This window comes from Carassius auratus, unplaced genomic scaffold, assembly GCF_003368295.1.
Source record: "Carassius auratus strain Wakin unplaced genomic scaffold, ASM336829v1 scaf_tig00215163, whole genome shotgun sequence".
Lineage (NCBI taxonomy): Eukaryota > Metazoa > Chordata > Actinopteri > Cypriniformes > Cyprinidae > Carassius > Carassius auratus.
In genome coordinates, this window is record NW_020527959.1 from 201,100 (window position 1) to 225,652 (window position 24,553).

General features: G+C 37.8%; 1 protein-coding gene across 2 annotated transcripts in view; it reads right to left on the reverse strand.

Moving 5' to 3' along the window:
- LOC113093832 (dihydropyrimidine dehydrogenase [NADP(+)]-like) overlaps positions 1-24,553 on the reverse strand; it is a 149,836-nt gene that overhangs the window by 41,939 nt on the left and 83,344 nt on the right. For both annotated transcript variants that reach the window (XM_026259409.1, XM_026259410.1), the window contains 3 exons: positions 13,056-13,220; positions 9,364-9,432; positions 3,816-3,899 (listed from right to left, as the gene is read on the reverse strand). In XM_026259409.1, the coding sequence (XP_026115194.1) occupies positions 3,816-3,899; positions 9,364-9,432; positions 13,056-13,220 (318 nt within the window). The remainder of the gene's footprint in view (positions 1-3,815; positions 3,900-9,363; positions 9,433-13,055; positions 13,221-24,553) is intronic.

The window sequence follows — 24,553 nt, forward strand, 5'->3', positions numbered from 1 at the left end:
ATATTTGCAGAATGAGATGAAATATATGCATCATGACAATGATTAAAACGATTTTAATTAAAACAGAATATTGAAAAAAAAAAAGATGGTATATTAATATACAATATACAACATATTGGCAATGTGCTTACAATGTTTTTTTTTTATTTTTTAATGCATATCTAGAAGAACATGATTGTTTCAAATAATCAAATAACAATCAATATTTTCAAATATTAACCCGCTAGATCTGTATGAGCTGAACTGTTAAAATGAAGTGCTTTGATTATGGGTTTATTAGCTCATCCAAACACATCCTGTACACTAAAATAGTAAAAATTGTTTAAAATAAATTTAAATCCCTAATTTTAGTAAAATTTGTGGCAATGTTTTAATTTTGTTCAATAAAGGTCTTAATCAAGGAATTAATAAGTCATGCAAACTGATTCTTATTTCCTGGCCACGATATAATATTCTGCCATGTAAAAAATATCGAAGAACTTTAAAAGATATTTGCATCACAAGACACAAACTCAAAATTAGTTTTGCTGCTTAACTTTTGTAAACATATTAAATAAATCTTAAATGTATTAAATGCATTAAATAATATCTTTAAATAAAATTTTGTGAACAGAAAAAAAAAATAAACGTCATCTATAATCACAAAATAAATAAAAAAATAAAAGATTGTGTTTCGGGTTTACATGTTAAACTAGTTTGTGGACAAATCTTTTTGTCTGTTTATTTTTTACAGAAATACTGCACAAGTGCTTAGTGAATTTGCCCCTTAATATTTCAAGCATTAATCAACAGTAAACAGGAATTACCAGCATTAATGTTTAACATATGTAAACAAAAACATCTCCAATCTGCTGCTCCAAGTTAAATGTTAAACAGCTCTGAGAAAATAGGGACCGTTTCATAGCAAAAACAATTTGAAAAGAGAGCAATCGAGAGGGAATATTAACATCCCATTAAAATCAAATTGTATCTCTTTTCATGCAGTCAGAAACAATGCTGAATTAATGTATTTTTTTCTCTCCTCCTTTTCCACAGGCAAGGAGAGTAGACGAGGTGTCAAACGGAGTGATTAAATGATATTGCGTCTCTTTAGTTCTCTTGGCAAATACTTGCCCTCGGGCTTTGATTAGCTCTTTGTCTTACAGAGGAAAATCTACAGCGAACCGAATGGATAGGACTGCAAATTTACAGCCACGGTGGAGGGAAATAACTCTGTCTTTGTTCGGATGGAAAAGCTGGTTTATTTCCTGTGTTATAACATAGTCAGGTGAACAGAAGAGGTGTGTGTTTATTCATGCCTGATATGGGCAAAGAGAAATGATAATACACAAGGTACATCACCTCTTGACTAAATTCATGTGAAAGACCTTCACAGCCTGAATGTACTGAAAGTACTACAACTAGTATATTACCAAAGAGTCAGTCATGTTTTAAGCTGTTCTTGACTGACTTGGGACCCTTAAACTTAGAATATAGGAGAAATAGTTCAAGCAAAAATAAAATCATTTATTTATGTCCTTTCAAAACCATTAGTTTGTCTTTCTTCCGTACAGACCTAAAATTAAAATGAAAGGTGGATGTTAAGAGTTGCTCAGTTCTTCACACACAAATTGCCTCATATTGTTTCTTGAATGAAGCACACAAGTAATATGGATGATTTTTATGAATTTCCATAATGTTGTTTTTTTCCCCCTGCATTTTTCCCAATTCATATTCACTGTATGAAAGATGCCAGCATGAAAAAAATATCAGATTTGGGATTCCATGGATAAATTATTGCAGAATTAGCATTTTGCCTTTGAAATGTGGTGGTCAGAATTGTTATAGGAACCATTTAACAAGTATAACATATGTTTTGGGAAGTTTAATGTTAGTTTTGGTGGTTATTAACTATTAACTACCAGTGGCTTAATCAACTTGTTCTAGTAACAGACCAAAAGTGCCCATTTAAAACCAGACTATACTCACATTTAAACTGGACTGAACTGGTCTAAGCAGTTTATTTTTCAGCAAAGATGGCAGAAAATCTAAATGAAAAAGCTTTCATGTCAAATTCTTGACCATGACAGGCTTTTAGGCTTAAAAAACAACAATACACATATATTTTTATTCATTTTCAGCAGTATTTTATACTGTTTTACAACTACACATCAGAAATCCAAAAAATGAGAGAATAGAGAGAATAAAGTTCTCTAAGGTGCACAGAAGCAATGTCTTCCAATCAAATCGATCAGTTGACAGGATGTTATTCCGCTTTTCACAGTTGCTGAGGGTTTAATCATAAGCAAAGTCGCTGTTTTTTTCACTGTAATATGCACCATGCTCTGGTGTGAACCCCCCCCCCCCCGCCCCCCCCCCCCCAAAAAAAAAAATACCAACTTAATCTCAACAGGCATTTGATTCGAATAATGGACTCATGCGTTTGAATGAAAATTGTTTACGAAGCGCAAAAAAGGATTATTTGTGGATTATTAAATTCAGCTAATTCGGCGGTTGAATGTAATGTGATGGAAATTGTTATTAAAACGCTTTGACAAAATCAGTGTTATGGTAAAGTGGAGAGGCACTGATGCAGGTTCTGCAAAGTTGGCAACGTCTCATTAGCCATTCATAAGTGCTGAAACGGGCTCTGATTCGGAATGGTACACACAGTTACGCACGTGACCGCACATAAATCTATACCTTATTAAAGAAGCAATATCAGAATCTACATCACTGCGAAATCCATGAAGACAAGTCTTTTTTATGTGCTTGTAGTACAATACATTTATAGAATTGTACACTGAGCAGTGCAGGTATTATGTGGGTTTGGACCAGCATAATACTGAAACGAAAGCCTAAACTGATATTTAGGTACATTAGGATCGTGCCCATATAAGTATAATAGCTGAACTCAAGCTCAAACCAGCTTCCAATCCAAAAACTCATTAAAATCCCAATTGAGTTTCAAGTCACCATTCACAGGTTATAGCTTTGCTCCAAAACCTAAAGTAGCAAGCTGCATTTCAACAGACATCAATATCAGCATTACAACCATCACATGACCAATAAATGGCTTTTAAGTGACTAGTCTAGAGCACGCTACACTGGCATCAACACAAATACAGTACATTGGGGGGTGTAGCAATAGAAGAAAATTTTCACTTAGAAATTGCTAGTAAATCTGACAAAGAAATTGTGATTTCCTAGCAATTTCTAAGTGAAAATTTTCTTCTATTTCTTCACCCCCCAATGTACTGTCTTATTTTATGCAGTCTTCTTGAGTAAATTCATTTTTAGATATTTTTACTGACTAAAAGGACAAAGAATGTCTTAAATGCTCACTAGGTTTTGGAACAGAGCATGTGTTTACTGTCAGATCCACAGTATGGCTCTACTAGATCCATAGAATAAAACACAAAAAGCACAAAACCGTGCCCCATCTTTCCCAGCAGGCCACGTTTTCTCTCCCTGCTGAGTGACAGCAGAATATAAATACCTCAGGGTCCCAAACATACAGTACCAAACATGCCATACTAATCGACAATTATAGACAGTAAAACAATTCTTACAATGGTGCTGCCATGTTTTTGGGCATGTACTGTCTAATGGTAAATAAAACCATGGTACATGATGTATCTCTTATATGACTGTACCATGGTACCACAGTTAATATAATTCCCTGATTGTCACTCACCTGATTTTCTGACAAACAAACACAGATTTAGATTTTAACAAAATAAGAAAGCCTTTTTATTTCATCCCTGCTGTACCTCACAGCTGACAGTGTCTGTGCATGGTGAATGTGTACAGTGGGTGTTGAATGTTGGATTTACCTGCCCACAGGCGAGCCCCATTCCCCTCTCCCCCATTCCATGAGGGCATGATAGATTCAGCTCCAGGGCATCAGCGCCAGACTCCTGTGAGATGGATGCAGAAGCCTCAGATTATTAACAAATAAATTCAATGCATTTTTCAGCTTTGAATCACAATCAAGCTGTGGACATTTATATGCAACCCTCACACATGACATATATAAATATATATAGGAGGTGGTCCTATATTACATAGGAGGAAATTCACTAAAAATGAAAATGTGTGCGCTTTTATCGTCGCATACTTTGCCTACGTTGTGTTGTTTTATTTTGCACACTGTTCATGGAATTAGACAACATGCCCCAGAAATAGAACAGCAGACTAGTATGTTCTGGTGTACTTTACTGAAACTGTATGATGACAGAATGTAGAACATAGAATGAAACATCAAGAAACAAAATGAAAATCATTAATGCACTTCAGGTGCAGCAAAGAATTCTTTTAAGTAAAAAAAAAAAGTAACTTTTATTTTATTTTCACATGTGCAGAGCAAAACTAATCACATATACAGTCTTCCTGCGTTGAACTTTCAAACCATCTTTCCATGCAATCTAAGTCTATCCACCATGCAACAGCAAAACGAAACACAAAAGACACACACGCACAAGCTAATAAAGAATATAACTAAAAAACAAACAATTTTATTGTTTATCAGGCTCAAGCAGATGCAAACAATGAGCGAAGCAAATCAACGCTGACTGAGACATCGGGTCTAAAATAGATGAGAGCGGTGATAAGTGTTCCACACGGATGCACGAGAGACGAGCGAGCGGGCGAGACCGGGGTGGGGTGCGTAGCCGAGCCGAGTTTGACAGGCAATTACAGATCCACGGGGGCTTTAAACCACATCACATGGGGGATTTAAACTATTACAAAAAGCTCTACAAACCTGCCACAGTGACTCCATCTGTAGATTTATGATTTTCCGCAGACTGACAACCATTAAAGGGGGAAAAAGAATAATAAGCATTTTAGCCTTACAAAGTGCAGAGGACCATGAGGTGGGCTGATGCTATTTATCACTGTCAGTCGGGGGAACGGGACAAACCTCCCGCTCTTACAGGATTAGGCTCCAGATTTCATGGTCAATTAGGACTAAATATAGGTACAAAATGGATACAATGTGCCGTGATCCCAAAGCCAATTATCAATGATGTTTAATTTCACCCCGTTTCTTTTAAGCCCTTTATAGAAAGAGGAGGAGGAGGACTAGGGGGCAGGCTTTCTTTTTCACCCTCCTGTCTAACCAAAGGGGTGACACGCACACAGTGAATGAAGTGCTATCATCTCTCATCACGGTAAGCTTTCAGAGAGAGAGAGGCCAGAAAGACGAATGTTTGATATTGTGGGCTTAGCACTGAGAGTGAAGGGATAGATGTAAATCAAGCCAAAGGAAGCACAAACAACAAGAGCAGTTTGTTGGGACAAAGAGATCTCTCTTTTCTGTGTGAATTGTGAAATACAAGTGGAGAAATAAAAGCCTTTGCATTCATATCTAGGAAGAAAAGTCACAGCCACATGTTCAAAAGAGAGCACAACCAAATGAAAGGATGGAGCATTTGAGGATTTTCTTTCAGAATATGTTGCATTTAATGGTTTTTTATCACTTTAATGATAATCAGAGTTTAAGGGCAAGCTCCACAAAAGAGAATATCTGGATCAAACCTGACACTGCCTTTGACAAGGATTATCAACTCTAAAGCTGATAAGGACAACATTACCTATCGCTGTCTTACTCCCTGCATCAGTACGGCTAGTTTGATCTCAGGGGACCTTAGAGAGGAGGAGGAGAAGTGGAAAAGAAGAAACGTGTCTGGGGAAAAATATGCACTCAAAAAGTGAGAGGAATGACAACAAAAGACAGACATTATAGACATACAGTGTAGTCTTACTAAACTCACTCACTACTAAGCTAAGCAAACTGATTAGCATAGAATATTTATTTACAGCCACAAGACCAGGATCGGTTGAATCTGCTCTGGCTGGTCTTTCATAGGATGTCGTCACAGAATAACACCCGGCTAAAAGCACAATAAGCAACTTTTTGGGGACACCACGCATAATTTCCCTCCTATCTGACAGATATCACTGAAATAGGTGTCCTGAGAAATCCAATCTCTCTCTAGGCACTATAAAAATTAAAATAAATAAAAAAGTGCAGGGGAAGCTAGCTAGCGGAAATTGTACAGAAACAGTCTCCGAAGAGCAGGCTTGTGCACCATTTAGAACCGAATTAGGAATGTATTTATGGAATAAAATGAATTGATATTAAAATGACAACAAAGACATATTCTGTAATTACAACTTGGAAATTGCCCAGACAAACTCTGAATGTTGGCATCAAAAGGGCCTCATTTGTAAGATTTCAAAAAAAAAAAAAAAAAAAAAAAAAAAATTGTTCAATTCGAAGGTTTATAATCCTTACAGTAAGAACAACACAGACAGATAGATAGATAGATAGATAGATAGATAGATAGATAGATAGATAGATAGATAGATAGATAGATAGATAGATGGATAGATAGATACTGCATGGATGAACGGATAAACAGACAGACAGACAGACAGATAAATAGATTCTGCTCTTATAAACAGTTCATTCATTTATACCATCCTCAAATTTTGAGCGAGAGACATGCAGCGGTGCAGCCTGGGAAACTGGCATTTGAGTGACAGCAATGAAGCTTTTATTCGTTTAAATTCACGTATTCACAGATTCTGTAGCTATGCCACTCACGAACCACCACACATTGCGCACTTATTATTGGGCCTGCTTTTAGCCATTTATCTGCAATCCACTGTTCCTTTTTCTTCTGCCAACTCTCAATTGGATAAAATAGGAACAGCTTACGGAGAGACTGACATTTATGAATTATAGCCTCAGGCACATCGTTATGATGTAATATTTCTCTCAAAGGCAGCGATTTTATGGAGGGGAAAGTAGCTGAGGAGAAGTGGCGGCTGCAAGTAGAATGGTTTACTTCAGACTGACACTTCAGTGAGGGCAAAAGAGAGAGAGTCTGGATGTTATAGAGAGACAGACACAGAGAGACAGAGCTAGATGCATGCAAGGGAGGGAAAGAAAGCATGATTTTTTTTTTATGTAGTATCCTTAGGCGGGGAACAGTGTTAAGTGTTCCCTTAGATTTCAAAGTGGGAATGAATGGTTGATTCACTTTGAAAACGGAGTTGCCATGGCAACTGAGCCTTTATTTCATATTTGCTGGCACAGGTAGCTAAACAGCAGACGCGAGGAAGATGAGGCATTCAGACCACAGAGGAGTTCGCAGACCGCTAAAACCCACGGCGCCAGACGTGGTCCAAAGACAAATGGTCTTTCACCGTTTCACCCCGATCGTCAGTATCTCCCGCTCATCCTTTTCTCGTTTCATCTCTGACAACAGATCAATGCTTTCACTTTCATCCAGTATAGGTAAAAGAGCAAGACCTTCAAATCAGTCCTGTGCTCCAGTGAAGTGTGGTGTGACACGGCAGTCGTACCCTGAAGTGATGTTTTCATCGTACTTTACATCATCGGCTTGCCTTATGAATACACAATATGCAAAATGTACCTGGGCTTCAGTGACAAGGGATGTCAGGCGAATACATAATGACAGTAATATAGAGGGGGGTGGGGAGGCAGGAAATACCAGATGTCCATCTTTGCCGTTAGTAAAAGAGGTTTTTGGTGGGTTTGACAGGCCGGTTTAATGAGGTGAGAGTGAGGATAGGGCAATGCGTCGATGTAATCGATAGCAGAATTAACACATTGACATGCAGACTGTTTACTTTCAGCTATTTTCTCTGCACAATTAAGCGCCTGAGATCTGCAAGTCAACTATGATTAATCCCAGGGTCACTCCACTGTCTCCCTCTATTTCCACTTAAAGTATCAAGATCTATGTTTATAAATACAAAGTGGTGTGAAGACATATGTGAGCACTTCATTTCTGCAGAAAATGTTTGTTTGTGTGCGTTAAGTCAGGGTTATGCACAATTCAGAACAAAAGAAATGGCTCCCTTCCAATATATGAGTGTGAATTTGAACTCAAATTGTGCTACCACAATCCAAATTGAGTTCGAATTCGGAAACTGATTTGTAATTGAAAAGGCATTCTCAATTTAATTCTGAATGGCGCACAATCCTTCCCGGTGTTGGGTCTAGTTGCTGTTTATGCTGTTTTGGGGTAGATGCCATTTAAAGTTTTGGGGTTCATGCCATTTTGGAGTTAGTGCTGTCAAATGTGGCTGACTCTGTTTTTGGGTTGAGGCCATTCGGTGTTGACAGTGTTTCAGGGTTCATGACATTTCGGGGTTCATTCCATTAATATCTTTCAAGATTTATGCCTCTTTGGGGTGGAGAGCATTTGCAGTAGATAGCATTTCAGGGTTTATGTCAACTGAGCTCAATGACTTCTTCGAGCTGAGGCTGTCTGCAGTTGATGGAGCTTGGGGTTGTTGCCATTTCGGTTGATGTCCTTTTGGAGTTGAAGCTGTCTGATAGCTTTTTGGGGTTTATGGTGCTTGGGCTTTATTCCGTTTTAGAGTTTATGCCAATTGAAGCCTCAACTCCTTCTTAAAGTTGAGACTGTTTGCAGATAGAGTCTGATGTTTGAAGCTGATAAAATCTTGGGGTTGATGTCTTTTAGGATTTTACGCTGAAAGTTGATGGTGTTTGGGACAGTTGCCAATTCAAGTTTATGCCTTATGTGGGGTTGAGGCAATCCGTAACATTTTGTGGTTGAAGTATTTTTGCCTTGGCCTTTTGTAGTCAATGCTGTTTTGGGGGTGAAGCCAGTTTAAGTTGATTCCTTTATGAGGTTGAGGGCTTCTGCAGTTGATAGCATTTTGGAATTGATAATGTTTTGAGGTTGATATAAGTTGAGGCTGCTTAAAGTTAATGCCCGCTGAGTGTGACTGCTTTTTGGAGTTGAAGCTGTTGAATGTTGATTGTGTTTCAGCATTAATGATGTTTCATGGTTGTTGGTGATTGCAGTTGATGCCTTTTTGTGAGCTGAGACCATCTACAGTTAAAAGCATTTTGGGGCCGAAGCTGTTTAGTTTCACTGCTACATCCTTGGATCTGGACAACTCCATTCTCACAGATGGACCGGCCTGATGATGTCTGGTCTTGGAAATCCTCTCGTTTTCTCTCTTCCATCCTTCCTTTCACCTCTCCATCTCATCTAACCATCAGCGGCTCACTCCTTGGCATCCTCTGTCTCATCCCTCTCAGCTTCTTGGCAACATCAGATTAGCTGCTTCCGAAGAGCATTTCCCGTAAATGTAGCCTACTTTAGATCCAGGATTAGCTGCCAGTGATTCAATAAAGGTTTTTTTTTTTTTGTGTGGAAAACAGTAAATGTTGGTTTTGCTGTTTGGTACAGGACAGTATGTGATGGTGTGGGTACACATGCAGTGTTATCAAAAGAGCCAAATTATCCCCAAGGGAAGAGGTTATTATTTCACAACTGTGTGTGTTCACAAATTAGCATAACAAAGACTCACCTCTGCCATTTTGGCAAGCTCTGTCCAATCAGCTTTGTTGTAGCTGCACATTATGCTGGATATGACAATCTATGGGGAGAGAAGAATAAGAGACAGATTTCAGCATGGACAGAATTCAAGACCAGGCTTTCTTTGTCTCACCTTGTGGCCTTTAACAGAGGCCCGTTTCATTGTGCACAAAAGGATTCCCCATCAAGGTCCCATTTTAGCACATTATAAAATGGATCTAAAGGCCATTATCTTGTCTTTAAAAAGCAGCTGCCTTCTTCTTCTCCACCCTCAAAGTCACAAAATCAATATTTATAATTCACAAGACCAGGACAAATCCACTGTTGCGCTGCCTTTATTAAAACAGTATCAAGCCCCAGAGCAAGGTGTTAGATAAGAGCATTTGCTGGATTAGCCTGCACTGTTTGTTGTTGATTTTTCCCTTTGGACACACAATAAGCCAGTCATAAAACAGGTTATGGAAGGTCTGCTTCTCAAAAACAACTCCTGGTTTTAGGTAATCATGGATATAAAAAGCTTTTGAAACTGTACCGAGCATACCATAGCACCAATTCTCCAGAGATGGACTTTCTGCCCACACTTGCTGGTGGAAAGAGTAGCTACCAGGTCAACATTTCAGCACACTGTGTCCCTCATCGTGATATTTCTCCAGGAAAAACCTAACCACGTTAACCGCATATGTGGCCGCACTCCATTATGTGTCTAATAGCTGCAGAGATGTGGATAACAACCCTGCAATGAAGGCCAGCCTACCTTGTGTTCCTTGGTCCAACGACGTGATTACATCTAAACTCTTGTCTCATCAGATGTCCATGACTTACACTTGCTGCTGATGAGGCGGAGGTGGGCGGCACGGGGGACAGTGAAGATTGGTGCTCACAACAGGAGAACAGGAGTCCAGGGAGACTCGGAGAAAACTGATTTCATGGGAGGATATTAAACTTGGAGGCTGTGTTGTCCCCCCGAGACAAATTTCCGCTAGATATAAATCTCTCAGGCATTACGCTTTCCCAAAAGCAGCAGGCAGTTAGGCGCTAAGCTTAGCCCACCTACACGAGAGCAGAAAATATTGCCAAGTTTTAGGGGGCAAATAAAGTTAAGCACTCTGACATTTACCGCCGAGATTAACAGTACAACAGTGACATATAAGTGATATTTGATACACCCTGAAATAGTGTTTTGTAATATAACCATAAACCTCAGGCCATCTGCGAGCAACAGCGGGGTTCCTAAAGAAGAAGAAGAGATCAACGCCGCAGGCTTCATTTCGGGTATTATATGCAACACAAGTATTCTGTTTTGATTTGGTCTTGACCTTTGCCCACTTTAACGTCACATTATTGCAGAACAGCCCTTGAGAAGCTGAAGAGGGATCTAGTTTTAAGTTTATTAACACCAATCCAGTCTGAGCCCCCCAGCTGGAACGTCACATTAACCGGGGCCGAGGCTGTGGGGTTTGAGGAAGATCGGGATTACCTGGTTATAAACTCTATAACCTCCCTCCGGGGGAGTGCCTCCGAACCCACCTTACACTCTAACAATGTGTCTCCATGGAGATAAGTAACCTTGAGGCCATAAGAGAACATGTGGAGCTATGAGTCCTGCTGATTCTCTAACGCAGTGCTGTGACCATTTCCTAATAATGGGAAAAAATAGACGTACTGATAACGGCAAAGCACAATTTGTCCAGTTCAGAGTCACAACAGCCGGAGCAGCATCCTGAAGCAGTTTCTTTTACAGGAATGGTAAAGAGAGCATTTTAGCGCAGTGGGTGTACATGTGAGGGATTGTTAGCTGTTAATGCACAAGAACCAAAGCAATCTAAAAAATCACCAGCCAGTCTTCTATCTCTCACACTGACAAATTTAATAACAAAAACTAGGGCTGGGCGATAAATCGATTTTATTGATTAACTTGAATGTGCAGTTAAAATCAATTTATTTGTATGAAAATAGGTTTTCTTTTTAACATCCGCCAATGCGTAACTGAGGGATCCCGTAGGTCAGAATGGGCAGAATGATAAAGAATGATATTAAAACTGGTTTTGAACAATTTCTTTGTCATCTGACTATTGATAACACCCGATGTACTTGCTACATCATTAGAAGAATGGCATCTACGCTAATATTAGTCTGTTTCTCTCTTATTCCTAGGTCACCGTAGTCACCAGATCCAGACTGTATCCAGATCAGAGGGTCACTGCAGTCACTGAATTCAATGATGAACTGCCTTTAACTGTCATTTTGCATTATTGACACTGTTTTCCTAATGAATGTTCAGTAGTTTTGACGCAATGTATTTTGTTTAAAGCACTATATAAAGGTGACTTGACTTGACTTGATTTGATTTTAAGTAAGGGGAAAAAATCTATTTAAATCGTAAATCAGATTTTTTGTAAAAAACAAAACAAAACAGGGATTTTTTTTTTTAGGCCATATCGCCCAGCCCTAACAGAAACTATAATTGCACTAACAACACACTCAAAGTTTTGAGTGTATATATATATATATATATATATATATATATATATATATATATTTTTTTTTTTTTTTGAAAATAAAGACTGATATCTTTACATGTGTATATATAGTTTAATATGCTTAAGATTAAATAATCAAAAGCCAAATTCAAAAATTGTGCAGTCTTTCTTTTCTAGGAAAACATAGCATAAACCTACACTCCCTACCCTACACACTCATGGCATACAAATATGTCAGCTCAACTTACTGTTTTAATAAGAAATACAGTTGTCAAGCAACTTCTTAGGGTGTCTACGGCAGCAAAGCATATCTCAGCTCAGTCGGGGCCCTTAAAAGGAGCTTCTCTCTTTTTCTCTCTCTATACTCTCTTCACCTTGTTTCAGAAAGAAGCGATACATCTCTGCTGCTTTCATCCTCAGTACAAAAGCCGCCCCAGTGAATGCTGGGCATCACTTCCATTAGTGCTGCCCATGATTGCCGTCAGAATGTCCTGCAGAAATCAATTAATCTTTTGATATTTCTTGAGCACAAAAAGAAACCCAGATACAAGAACCTTAGAAGTGAACAAATGAGTTGTCATTTTGTAATTTCAGCAAGCATATGCCGCTCCTGCTGTACGATACGACGGCTGAATAAAAAAAACAAGCACTTATGGATGGAGCTAGCTCACATCATAAATATTTGGATTTCATTAACAAACATGAGGATCACATTACTATGAATAATAAATGGAACAATGAGAAATGAATATTGAAATCATATTCAAATTTTATGACTTAAGAGCCAAACTAGCTACCACAGAGAGTCCCATGCGGATTTTACAAAAAAAGATGAAGACCACCTCCCATATGTTGTGCGAAGGAGATTAGAAAACACAATTTTGTCTTCTCAACATGTTAATGTCATGAGCATATTTATGTTCAGTAATGCAGGAATAAAACAGCAGCCGCTCTGGTTAAAGACTCTAAATCAAGCTGAATTTCTGTATATTCTTATACCTTGTCCAACTAGCAACAGATCCATAAAAATCACATCTCTAACTAGCTGGGAGTGTCAACACTGTGACACATCATCTCGTGCATTCTATTTTTGATGTGTCATACTAGGTAGCCCTGCTGTAAGTCTCCCTGGTCCATTTTCTCAATACAATGTTCCTTTTGGCTTTCATTCAAGTCATGTGATCTGTGCTTGTGTCCAACTTACATTGTCAGGAAAGTCAGCTTTGAGCTCCGTCACACTCTTGCACCAGTAGGCAGCCGTCTTCTCACTGATCAGCTCAATGTTCAGGAAGGAGCCCTGCCCGGGACCAAACATTGGTCCGGAAGTGGTTCCACGCACAATACGTGGAGACACATTGGTTACCAAATCCTGCATGAAGAAAAAAAAAAAGAGATAGAGAGAAAATGTTTGGACTTATGCAGTTACCATTCAGATCAAAAACTCCCTCATAGGTACATGACCTCACGCCACCTCCATTAATGACTAATAATTAGCGTGTTAGGGGAAAAGACCCACACTGTTAAGCCAGACCTACAAATTCGACTATCCCAACAGACTCCACTGCTGTAAAATATGCTCCGAGGCTATAATTTCTGTGCAGAACAACATATTGTAGAAAATTACGACCATATTCTACAGAAATTCATGACACAAATTCAATAGCGTTATTTCTCCTTCCCTCTTCCCAAAGGGGGCTTTGAAGTGGAGCTAAATTCATATTTAATCATACACATTTGAAACCGTGCCGTGCAGTAGGGTAAATGAAGTCTACTTGAACAAAAATAAAAAGGGTTTTTACATTACAAAATAAAGTCATTCATCCATCAGTTCACACTAATATCTTCCCTTTCACACACTTTCCCAGACTACATTTTATACATGTAGCAGAGTCTTGTTTTTTCTCAAAAGTACCAGCATGCCCAAGAGCCTTGATAGATGTTCTCTGTACTCCATTAAGCTGCGGTTGAAAATGTGTTTTTTTTTTTTTTTTTTTTTTTGCATTAGTGTCCCAAAGGATTCCCTGCCAGACTGCTATAATATTCATCTCTGATTGGATGTACAGAGTACAGGTCATAGTGGCCGGACAGTAATCAGTTCACACGCTAAATTAGAAGCCCAGCTAATGAAGCTGGCAGAGTCGTGAGGATCCTGGCATCCAGTGAACAGCTATTGGCTAATGGCTTTGGCCCTTGATATGAGGTTCCACCAAGCCAATGAACTGATGCTCTCACCAATGTACGTAGATGCATCTTCTGGGGTCTGGCCACGAAATCTGTTTCAACGTCATATTTCAAACCTATGTGCAAATGACAAACTGAGTTTATATTTACATGTTTTGGCAGCGATGACAAAGAAGAACCTCTTTACACAATAGAGAACCTTTCATTCCTAAAAATAAAGGTTCTTTATTGGCATTGATGGGTTCATGAAGAACATTTAACTTCCATAGAACCTTTCCATTCCACAAAATGTTCTATGGATTATTAACATTTGGTAGAAAATGGTTCTTTTAATAACTGTTCACTGGAAGGTTCTTTGAGGGACCTAAAATTGTTCTTCTACTGAATCACAGTGAAAACACTCTTTTGGAACCTTTATTTTTAAAAGTGTTCCATGGATGTTAAAGGTTCTTCGTGAGACTATATATACCAATAATGAACCTTTATTTTTTTAAGAGTTTATGGTTTTCTCAGAGTTAAAGATATTCTGGTCTCTGTATACATTTTAGGACTCTGTGTAATGTAGAAAAGAAATTCCCCCAAGCTTCATGATTTGAGGTATCATTCATGTCTTTAGCACAAACGGTGAAGGACCAGATATGCGCTGACGTTTAACACTGAAGGTTAGGGGTTTGTTCTAATTCTTAGCAAGCCTCATTAATTAAAGACAAAGAGAGACTCGTTTTAATCCAATGTGTCTAAAATCTGCGGTGCTTAGAGGCTAAAGGGTTAAGAAATTACATTTTGCATTTCGTCATCTTCTCTTGCTGTGAAAACTGAACCGATAAACTCACCAGAACAAACAAAAGGGAGCGACAGCTTAATCCTTTGAACTCTGATAAACTATCCATCATAATTTAACAGTGTGAGAGGACGTTTTGCATATCCTAATTAGAACCTACGCCGTTACAGAACAATTATAATAATGGCACGCAAACTTCATTTTACAACATTTGAACACTTTTCAAGCCATGGAGACAAGGAACTTTCATTGAAAATGTGATCTAATTAGCATAAATCTAATTTAGAAGTGAGGCTCCAAATGTGTGGTTTGTTTTTGTATTATTCATTACGGATTTTTAATTCATTTGAATTAATTTGTACATAAGTTTATTTATTTCTCGTGCTTGCAAGTAATTAAATCATTATTGTAATTGCCCATACTTATGCTTAGGGATCGGAACAAACTTGCAACTTTTAGTATTAAACGTGTAGTTTGTGCTGTGGACATGAATGACATCTCAAATCATGCAGCTTGTTGAGAAGAGGTGTGAACAGACTTCCCATTTTCACCTGGTGGACTATAAACAGAAGAAAACAGAACAAAACACCAAAGTCATACTGCAATAGAGATATGAGCCATATTTAGAGATGAGAATATATAGAGGCTATGATAAGCAATGCTCTAGTTCACTAGCAACTGTCTAAAAATACACTAAAAACACTTGTAAGCTCTTAGCAACTAGATTTCGATGCCCTGGTAACTACACACAACACTATATATATATATATATATATATATATATATATATATATATATATATATATATATATATATATATATATATATATATATGATAATAATAATAAAATAAAAATGTAATGCTACTACTAATAATTTACTTTTAACACTTTAATAATCTAGGTGGATTAACAAGCAAAATAAATAAGCAAACATATACGTAAACTAAAACAAAATATTTATAAAAAAAACGCAATAAATAAACATTATTGAATCATTTCATTATATAGATCATATACATTTTCATAATAACAATAATAAAATAACTATTATTATTATTATTATTATGCATTTATTTTTATTTTAGGTTTAGGAGTACACATACAGACATCAAAGCTAATATACATACACGGACTAAAAGCCACAACACTTACATTTCTGATTTCAGTGCATCATTTATAACAAGACGATGTTCTGTTCAGAACACTTATTACAATTTGCTAGCGGATATTTGATTCAGATACATAAAAAAATTCAAAGTGTCTGGTTCAATGCACTGTTTGAGCTCTGTCTGACGAGTGACATTTTCATACATGGCTTGTGGTTAAAGATAAAGACGCTCCTTTACTTTAATGAAAGTGTTGCGGCCCTCTAGTGAAGACTCTGTTGGGAATTCAGACAACCATCCCATCAGCTCCAGGCCAATCTGGAAGTCTATGTTTAATGAATCCGTGACGAACACTTGGCTGCTGGCGCTTTGGATTATCAGGCGAGGGTGGAACAGGACATTTAATATTAAGCAACTAGAAACCATGAAAATTACCCAAAGACAAAGGTCTGGCATGCTGAAACAGGTGCCGCACACAGCGACGGGAGATAAGACACGCACGCATACACATGCTCCCTTTCCCATTCTCTCCTTCCCAGCATGCATCTCAATGCAAATTGGATTCCCAAAGACGAGCGCCGATGGACATGAGACGTAAATTCATTCCTCTACACAGACCAGAGTGTTAATATGCATGACTGCCACCAGCAGCAGAAGACGGGATAAAACCTGCCCGCGATGGACATATCATATGGGTCTCTGTTTCAACCCACAGTGGGGTCCAAATGTCTAAGATCATGTTATAAATCTATGATTTCTTCTCTTCTTCCCACCAATTTTAACCTGAAATTAGCTAAAACAAAATTGTAATAAATATTTATTGAATTAGAATTCTACTCCAAGCAATTACAATGAATGAATGAAGACCAAACTCCTAAAATGTCATAAATATGGTCCACTTTCATTCATGAATCCTTCAGATCAGTTTAGTTGACTGGATCAATTGATTTACTCAAAATATCAGATTGGAATCAGACCGATTAGTATACAGTATTATTCACACCTGTTTTGTAAACTGGATCAACTCATTCCTTGAAAAGATCTGAATGACAAGAACCAAATCTTTCAGACTGGGTTTGTGAACTGGATCAATAATTCACAATATCTGATTCAAAATAACCAAATCAGCTTGATTAGCAAACATATAAACGTTTCTTAACTGGATCAACTGATTCATTGAAAATATTTCACTCAAAGGAAACAGATCAGTCCAATTATTAAACAAATCATCCAGAGTGGTTTTGAAATAACCAAAACAGTCCATCTAGTGAACAAATAATTCCGTTTTTTAAAACTGGATCAACCGATTAACTGAAAAGATCTCACCCCCCCCCCCAAATAATCTGAATCAATTTGATTAGTACACATGTAATTCAAATTGGAACAAATTGCTCCAATTTTTAAATGAATCATTTAGACTGGTTTGTGAACTGGACAAACTGATTCACTGAAAAGCTCAGACTCAAAAAATCAACTCTAGATTGATCTTTTTATGATACTTTTATAGCCCTTTCAATTATTTTCATTGTATTGAAATGAGTGGCTAGGAAACATATTTACAAACATCCACCTTTTTTGTTCTACTGAAGCAAGTCATGTAGGTTTGTATGCTAATCATGAAAGCATTTTCACTGGTGCTCTCAGCCTTTAGACTAGGGCTGTCAACGAATATTCTAAATTCAAATATGTATTCGAATAGTTTAAAAAAATGAATTTCGAAGGTGAAAATGAATATTCGAATTAAAAAAATGTGGAAAAAAAGGCCGGCGGTAGTAGAGGTGTGGTTGTCTGCTTTGCGAGTGGGCGCATCTAGCGCGCCTGAGGGTTCAGGGACAGGTCACAAGAGTTGCACTGTCTGGCACAGAATCATTGCTGAAAGTTGACACGTCTTCATGGAAGATGCCAGCAAGTGCAGAGCCCAAATCGACCGCAGCAGAGAAAATGAGGTAAAATTGTTGACCCGCAAGTTGTATGCAAGCTATTTAAGATACAGTTAGCATACCATTCGACCACTAGCAACATGAGGTCACATCTCAAAAATGTGCACCCAAATGAGCATGGCATAATGTGTGGAACTCCAGCTAAACAGTCACGTTTTGACACTTAACGTTACTTTGCAGCGCCCGCCGCAAGCTCTTTGTCTGCAACACGACAAGAGGCCATAACGGATAAAATAATTTTGTTCATTTGTAAGGACATAAGACCGATCAGTATCGCGGATGGGGCACGCTTCAGGGAGTTCTGTCAAGCAATGGATCCGAGGTTTGATTATTTATCGTTTCATGTCAACGAAAAGGTCCATGTTTACCACAGCACAGCTCGCTCGGAGCATTCAATGTCAGTTCTATATGCTGTAAAACTTCAATTAATATTAATAATATTTGTTTCAATCACTGAATGAAGCCTGCTATATTTGGGACAACAGTCGTGACCTTAAATTGCTTGCACAAAAATTTGTTTGTTCATTTAAACCGTTATGCGCAGAGAACGTGAGGGTGAGAGAGCTTGAGGTCTGCAGTCTTGGCCATTAGTTGATTTCATTGTTTTTGTTTAGGTAATACGTTGTCATATATGTTTAAACTTAAATAGACTATCTATACACGTATTTATGTCTCTTTGTATTATTTTGTCCTGTTATTGACGTAATGCGCATCATTGACAACATGCGCAACCAGATGTTCGAATAGTTCGAATATTCGTGTATTTTTTAGAGGGAATATTCGAACGTCATTTTTGAGCAATTTTGACAGCCCTACTTTAGACCCCACTGCACGTGGCTGGACACCCTCTGGCTCTATGCTGGTTTTTGTAAGGACTCTGTCCACTTGGGCTCCAACTGACCATTCGCAGACTGTGACTTGTGAGGAAATGAAGGAAGGACCATTATTCTTTTTTTTCCCCCTACAGAGGCTCAGTCTCGCTCACCATTGCATGTGTGTTTTTGAGCTAACAACGTTTTATCACAGAACAACAGGCCCCTAATCCTCCTGTACAACAAACAGGCTTTCAGAAGCAGACACATGCAAGAACTACTAATCAAAATGCAGCAGACTACACCGCCGCCCGCTCACACACTCGTGCTAACATCACGACCCGTGTCCACACGCTTTCACATACTAATGAGAATATACTGTACTCTGACCTCACACTGCCACATGAACAGACTGCATACAAGCAATAGAGTCTGGATGTATGATCATACCATCATAATTCACTACTGCACTGACGTTCACTGCGATCATCTGCATATTTTAGCATGTTTTTACAAACCACCTTTGAAACGACACAGCAACGGAATATCTGTTTCTCCTTACACGTATCATTATCCCGAGGAAGATGCACGCTGCTGTTCCCCATCCATCTCTTGCTCTCCCCCTCTCTAGACACGCAGGGGAGATCAAGTGCGGAATATACTGCTCAATGGCCGATAATCCCGCACATTAAACCACAGGCTTGAACTAATACCATATCAAATGCTTTGCTATTCAGATCCAGCATCCCGCGGTAATTGTCTTATTTCAGAAGATCAAAACTGCAGGGACAATGCATGCAGTTTCTTACCGGGAGTCTGGATTGTAAGAACGAGGCAAGACATTTAATGGTGCAATCAAAAAAAAAAAAAATCTAAAAACTTTATTTCCAGGTTTAACTTAGACTTTGAAACCCAGATTTTCATTGTGGTCTCACTGTACTGTCTCAATAAGAAGAGCTAGTTCATTAAGCATATGTTTTTAACATAAAACACCTGCACTAGCTGTGTCAGCCTTCCTTTGACACAAAACACAAAGCCTTACTCTAATGCAAATTACACCATCAGTCTTGCTTGTTAAATGCATTATAGACTCATTTGGGTGAAACACTCAGCATTCGGCATGGATCGTACCTGCTTTCCAGACAGCCTGCATCACCAGAATTGATCTGCGAGATTAGTCTCCTCTCACTGCATTTGTATAACTATAGTATGCAAGAACCACACTCACACAAACACAAAGAATAACACTGCAAAATGACTACGGGATGTGTATATTATTTTACTTGTTATGATGACAGATGTGTTAGAATCATGATTGCTATTCAGTAGGATGAAAAAAAAAAGAAAAAAAAAGGGATTATGGCGAAGTTAAGAGATCCACATAAACCTTCCCTTCCCTTCCCAAAGGAAATATCTTTTAAAAATGACTCCAAAACAGAAAAGTAGCACGCTTTTGTTGATGACATTTGCACTGGTACTGTATCTGATTTCTGTGGGGCCCTTAGAGTCACTGCAGGATGGAGAGCAGACAAATAGAATAATAAAATCTTGAAGAGCCATAATTATACTGAGTGGCCCCAAGTCGGGGCATTAATCATTATAAATAGCCATGACAGAAAAATCAAACCCCGGCTGGTTCACTTCCTCATACCCAGGCCAACCGACACAGAACACCAAAGAAAAAAAATTATTTAATTAAATAAAAAGAAAGAGACAGAGAGAGTAAAGCTGCAGTTATGGTGTACCACCTTGATCACGAGGGATAGTTTACCCACAAATGAACATTCATTTATCATTTACTCAGCCTCATGTTGTTCCAAACTTGTATGAGTTTCTTCTGTGCAACACTGAAATAACACAGACATTTTTTTCTAAACATTTATGTTCATTTTGTTCCACAGTAGAAGGAGTGTAATCCAGATTTGGAATTACATGAATGAGTAAATCATGCTTTTTTTTTTTTTTTTTTTTGTGGGGGGTGGTGCGTGATACTTTTTAAACATGTTGTTCCTGTAAATATGAGTGACATTGGACTTTAGACCCTCTTAAAGAGAGTTCACATTAAAATTAAACATTTAGGATATTTTCTTTCTGTGGGAAAACGCACACATTTCACCAAAGAACAACATCTTCCTGGATCAACATTTTTGTTGATTCTGGAACAAAATTCCAATCAACCAATCAGAATTGAGATATAACTTTCCAGGAAATATCTGTTTTAGGCTTACAATCAGGGTTAGGTGTTTCTTCCCTCTTGTCAATCAGGAATCATTTCCCACTGATTTCAGGAATAATTTATGGGTAGGGTTAGGTTTAGGGGTAGGGATTGGGTTAAATCTATATTTTTGGATAATAATGTTGATCCAGGGTTATCAAAATATGTTGATCCAGGAACATGTCTTACTTGGCAAATCAAGGCGACCCACAGACACACACATGGGCTGAAATTTATAAAACAGATTTTTTTTTTTTTTATTTAAGTCATCTTGGCTTCTATGTCAAATCACAAATCCTGATTTTTGTTTTTTAAAGATATTAATTGTATTCCACGACACGTAAAATTGATTGGAAAGTGACAGTAAAGATTTACATACATTTCAAATGACTGCTGTTCTTTTTGAAAATGTATCATGGCTTTCACAAAATATTAAAATGCAAAATGGTTTTCAAAATTGAGAACAATAAATGTTTCTCGAGCAGCAAATTAGCATATTCAAATGATTTCTGAAGGATCACGTGACACTGAAACCAGGGGATAATTTTGCTGAAAATTCAGCTTTGCCATCACAAAAAAAATAACATCTTAAATTTTATACAAACAGTTTTAAATTGTAATAATATTTAACAATATTACTGTTTTTACTGTATTTTTATCAAATAAATGCAGCCTTGGTGAGAATAAGAGACTCCTTTCAAAATCATTAAGAATGGTACTGTAAATTTCATTAGAAATGTAAGTAGGCATTACAAAACATGCAAGTAATTTTATGGAATGAGTTTGGTCTTTTGTCTTTTTTGAAACATCACAGCTCTAGTCCCTATCCACTTTTTATTGTATGTAAGAGCAGCCTGGACATTCCTCAAACAAACTACTTCTGTGTCCTATGGAAACAACAAGTGACATGATGGCAACTGCACAAACAAACCTTTAAACATCAACTAATCCTCCTGTCATCGCAAGGAAGTATAGACATTTGGATTCTAAACACAAAGGAGTGCGTTCAGCTATTTGAAAGTGCATGCATGCATGTTTGGTGAGCTCTTCCATATGTTCACGCCTTGATGTCTACTGAGATTTCGGACAATGATCTCCATGGCTGCTTTAATCCTCTCTCCATGGCTGTCACTTGAAATCAAAGCAACCTTGAATCCATGAAAACATCCCAGAGGCACATCTGCACTCGCAGAACCTTGATATACCATGTGACAACTTTCTTTCCTTCATTGAAAGGACTCAGAGGCACAATACGACACAACTGCCTTTCATTCCTCTAACTCGTATGAATAGAAATCTGCTCCATTAAAAACAAAAAACAAAAAAAAAAACTATTTAAGTTTCAAGGCCTCATGCTGTTTAAAATAAGACAGAGGAACAATTCTGGAAAAGAGGCAAGCATGACATTCACTGAATCGTGGAAAATGAATGTTGGTTTTGTAAAAAGTGATTTGAATCTCATGCAGTCAATAAACCCACTGAATTCATAGCACATGCTTTTGGACAAAATATAAAATATCTTTCAAAAAAATAAAAAAACAAATCAATCCAATGCCTAACTACACATACTGTACATACACAAGAAAACTCAAATTGCAAACTAAAAGCTACTATTGGAGAAATGTTGCGCTGCTAAACATGATGGCAATCCGGTGAAGTGCGTGAGATTAGTTCGCCTGAAAGAGACTTCATAAATTTAAGTCAGAACGGAGGATATTAACCGTTTGATAAATGAACAGGGATATTGTCTGTCAGCTTGGTCATTAGTTCTTTTCACCAATTACTTTTTTAGGTGCAAAGGGAAGTCACAAGCACTGGCCCGTGGCTTCCCTCTTTGAACGTCCAATCAACGCAGGCCAACAAACAAGTCTGAAATTACACCATGCAATGTATTTGTCACCCTCAGCTTTAGGGATAAACATTCACTTGGACATAATTTGTATTGGATTGAGGGACTCGGCAATGGCTTTGATTTATTATATTAAATATCTATAGTACTAGGGTTATAACCTATGGGAATAGTTTCCAACCTTTACTACTAACAGAACTCATATGAATGGCATCATCTAGTTAAAGTACCCTTGAGACGACATTTTTACTTTTTGTATTTTTGGAATTTTTCAATTTGAATTAAATAGTATAATAATAATTAGCGATTTTAAAAATTTGATTTGAATATGAATTAAATGAATACTAATATAATATAGTATTTTAATACTATAATTAATTTTAAGAACCAATTGTTCTTTTAACATGGAAAACAATCATGCTTCATCATCTGCTTTAAAAAAAGCATGTTTAAATGAATTGTAAATGCGTTCCTGGTTCAATAACTCCTAAATAAACTATTACGTACAAGGTCATTCACTGAGCAACATCTTTTCCATAAAACGCTTGGAGCAACAATATAAAAGTCCTTGAGAAAACAGGTTTTAAACTTTAAAAAGTAAACTCACCAGAGACATCAGAGAAGAGAGCTAAAGACAAACTTTCTTTTTTTAAATTTTATACAACATAAAATTGCTGCATTGAGTATTGGATGAAACAACCTAGCAATACTCACACACGACCCAACAACCATACCCTGTGCACTTAATAAAAGTATATGAAGCAGTTAAAACTGCTGACATAAAGATTTAGTAGGCTGCACTTCAAATAATCCAGAAAACAGAGCGGCAAGCTCATTGATCATCAGCCGTCACTGACAGAAACATGAAAAAACAGGAAGCAACACTCATCCACCTCGGTGTCATGCTTTATAGGAAGTGAAGCGCCCAAAGACCGAAGAGTTTGATCAAATTAGTAGACTAAAGAGCTCAGCAAGGCTCAACTTATTTGCCCTTTCAGCCATGCAAAAGGTAGTGAGGAGCGCTTTGATCTCCCAATTAAACGGGTACATTTATAAATGTAAACATGTAGCTATAGCTAATGAGCCTGGGCGATTGGACTTGACTTTTCATTTCCATTTTTTTTTTTTTTTTTTGCACGACAATGCCCCCGATCGGCATCACCTCAGCTAATTTGCTTGTTAAATAAACACAAACCACTGGACTGTGTCTGTTGTTCTACATGTCATTTCTGTCTTGCTGTTGTTGTATTGTGCTTTGCTTTTTTTTATGGAAACTAAGTGGTAAATAAACTTGCACTTGACGCTTGCACCATTTCTTGGTCTGTAATTTATTCAAATTAAACTGAAGGAGCACAAAAGATGTGTGTACAAAACATGATTGTTTACCATTTTCGTCTTTTCAATCCTTTGTATTGTTTTTTTGCCATTTTGGGTCTCGTTTGTCCTTTTTTTAGAGAGAACGCATTGGTCTATGACTTGCAGGAAGTGATAAATGTGATTCTTTGTCCATTCATTCTATAGACATGGCAGTTACGCCGAGGTTACGGATGCTGTGTCGTCTTTGTCTAAAAGTTGTGAATTTCACCTTTGACGTTTGCTGAATTGCTCCGCCGGCAGTATTCACTGCATCCTGGTTGACTTGAAGAAGCAGTGATTGAACAGTGACTGTCTCCCTATCTCTGTCTCTATTGATTAGATGACAGGACAGATTGAGGGAATCGCCTTGTCGTGTATCACGTCTCTCCGTTTCAGGCGGCTCTTATCAGGATAACCCGCTGACAAAATGCCAGCGATGAGACGGCGCAGTTTACACGTG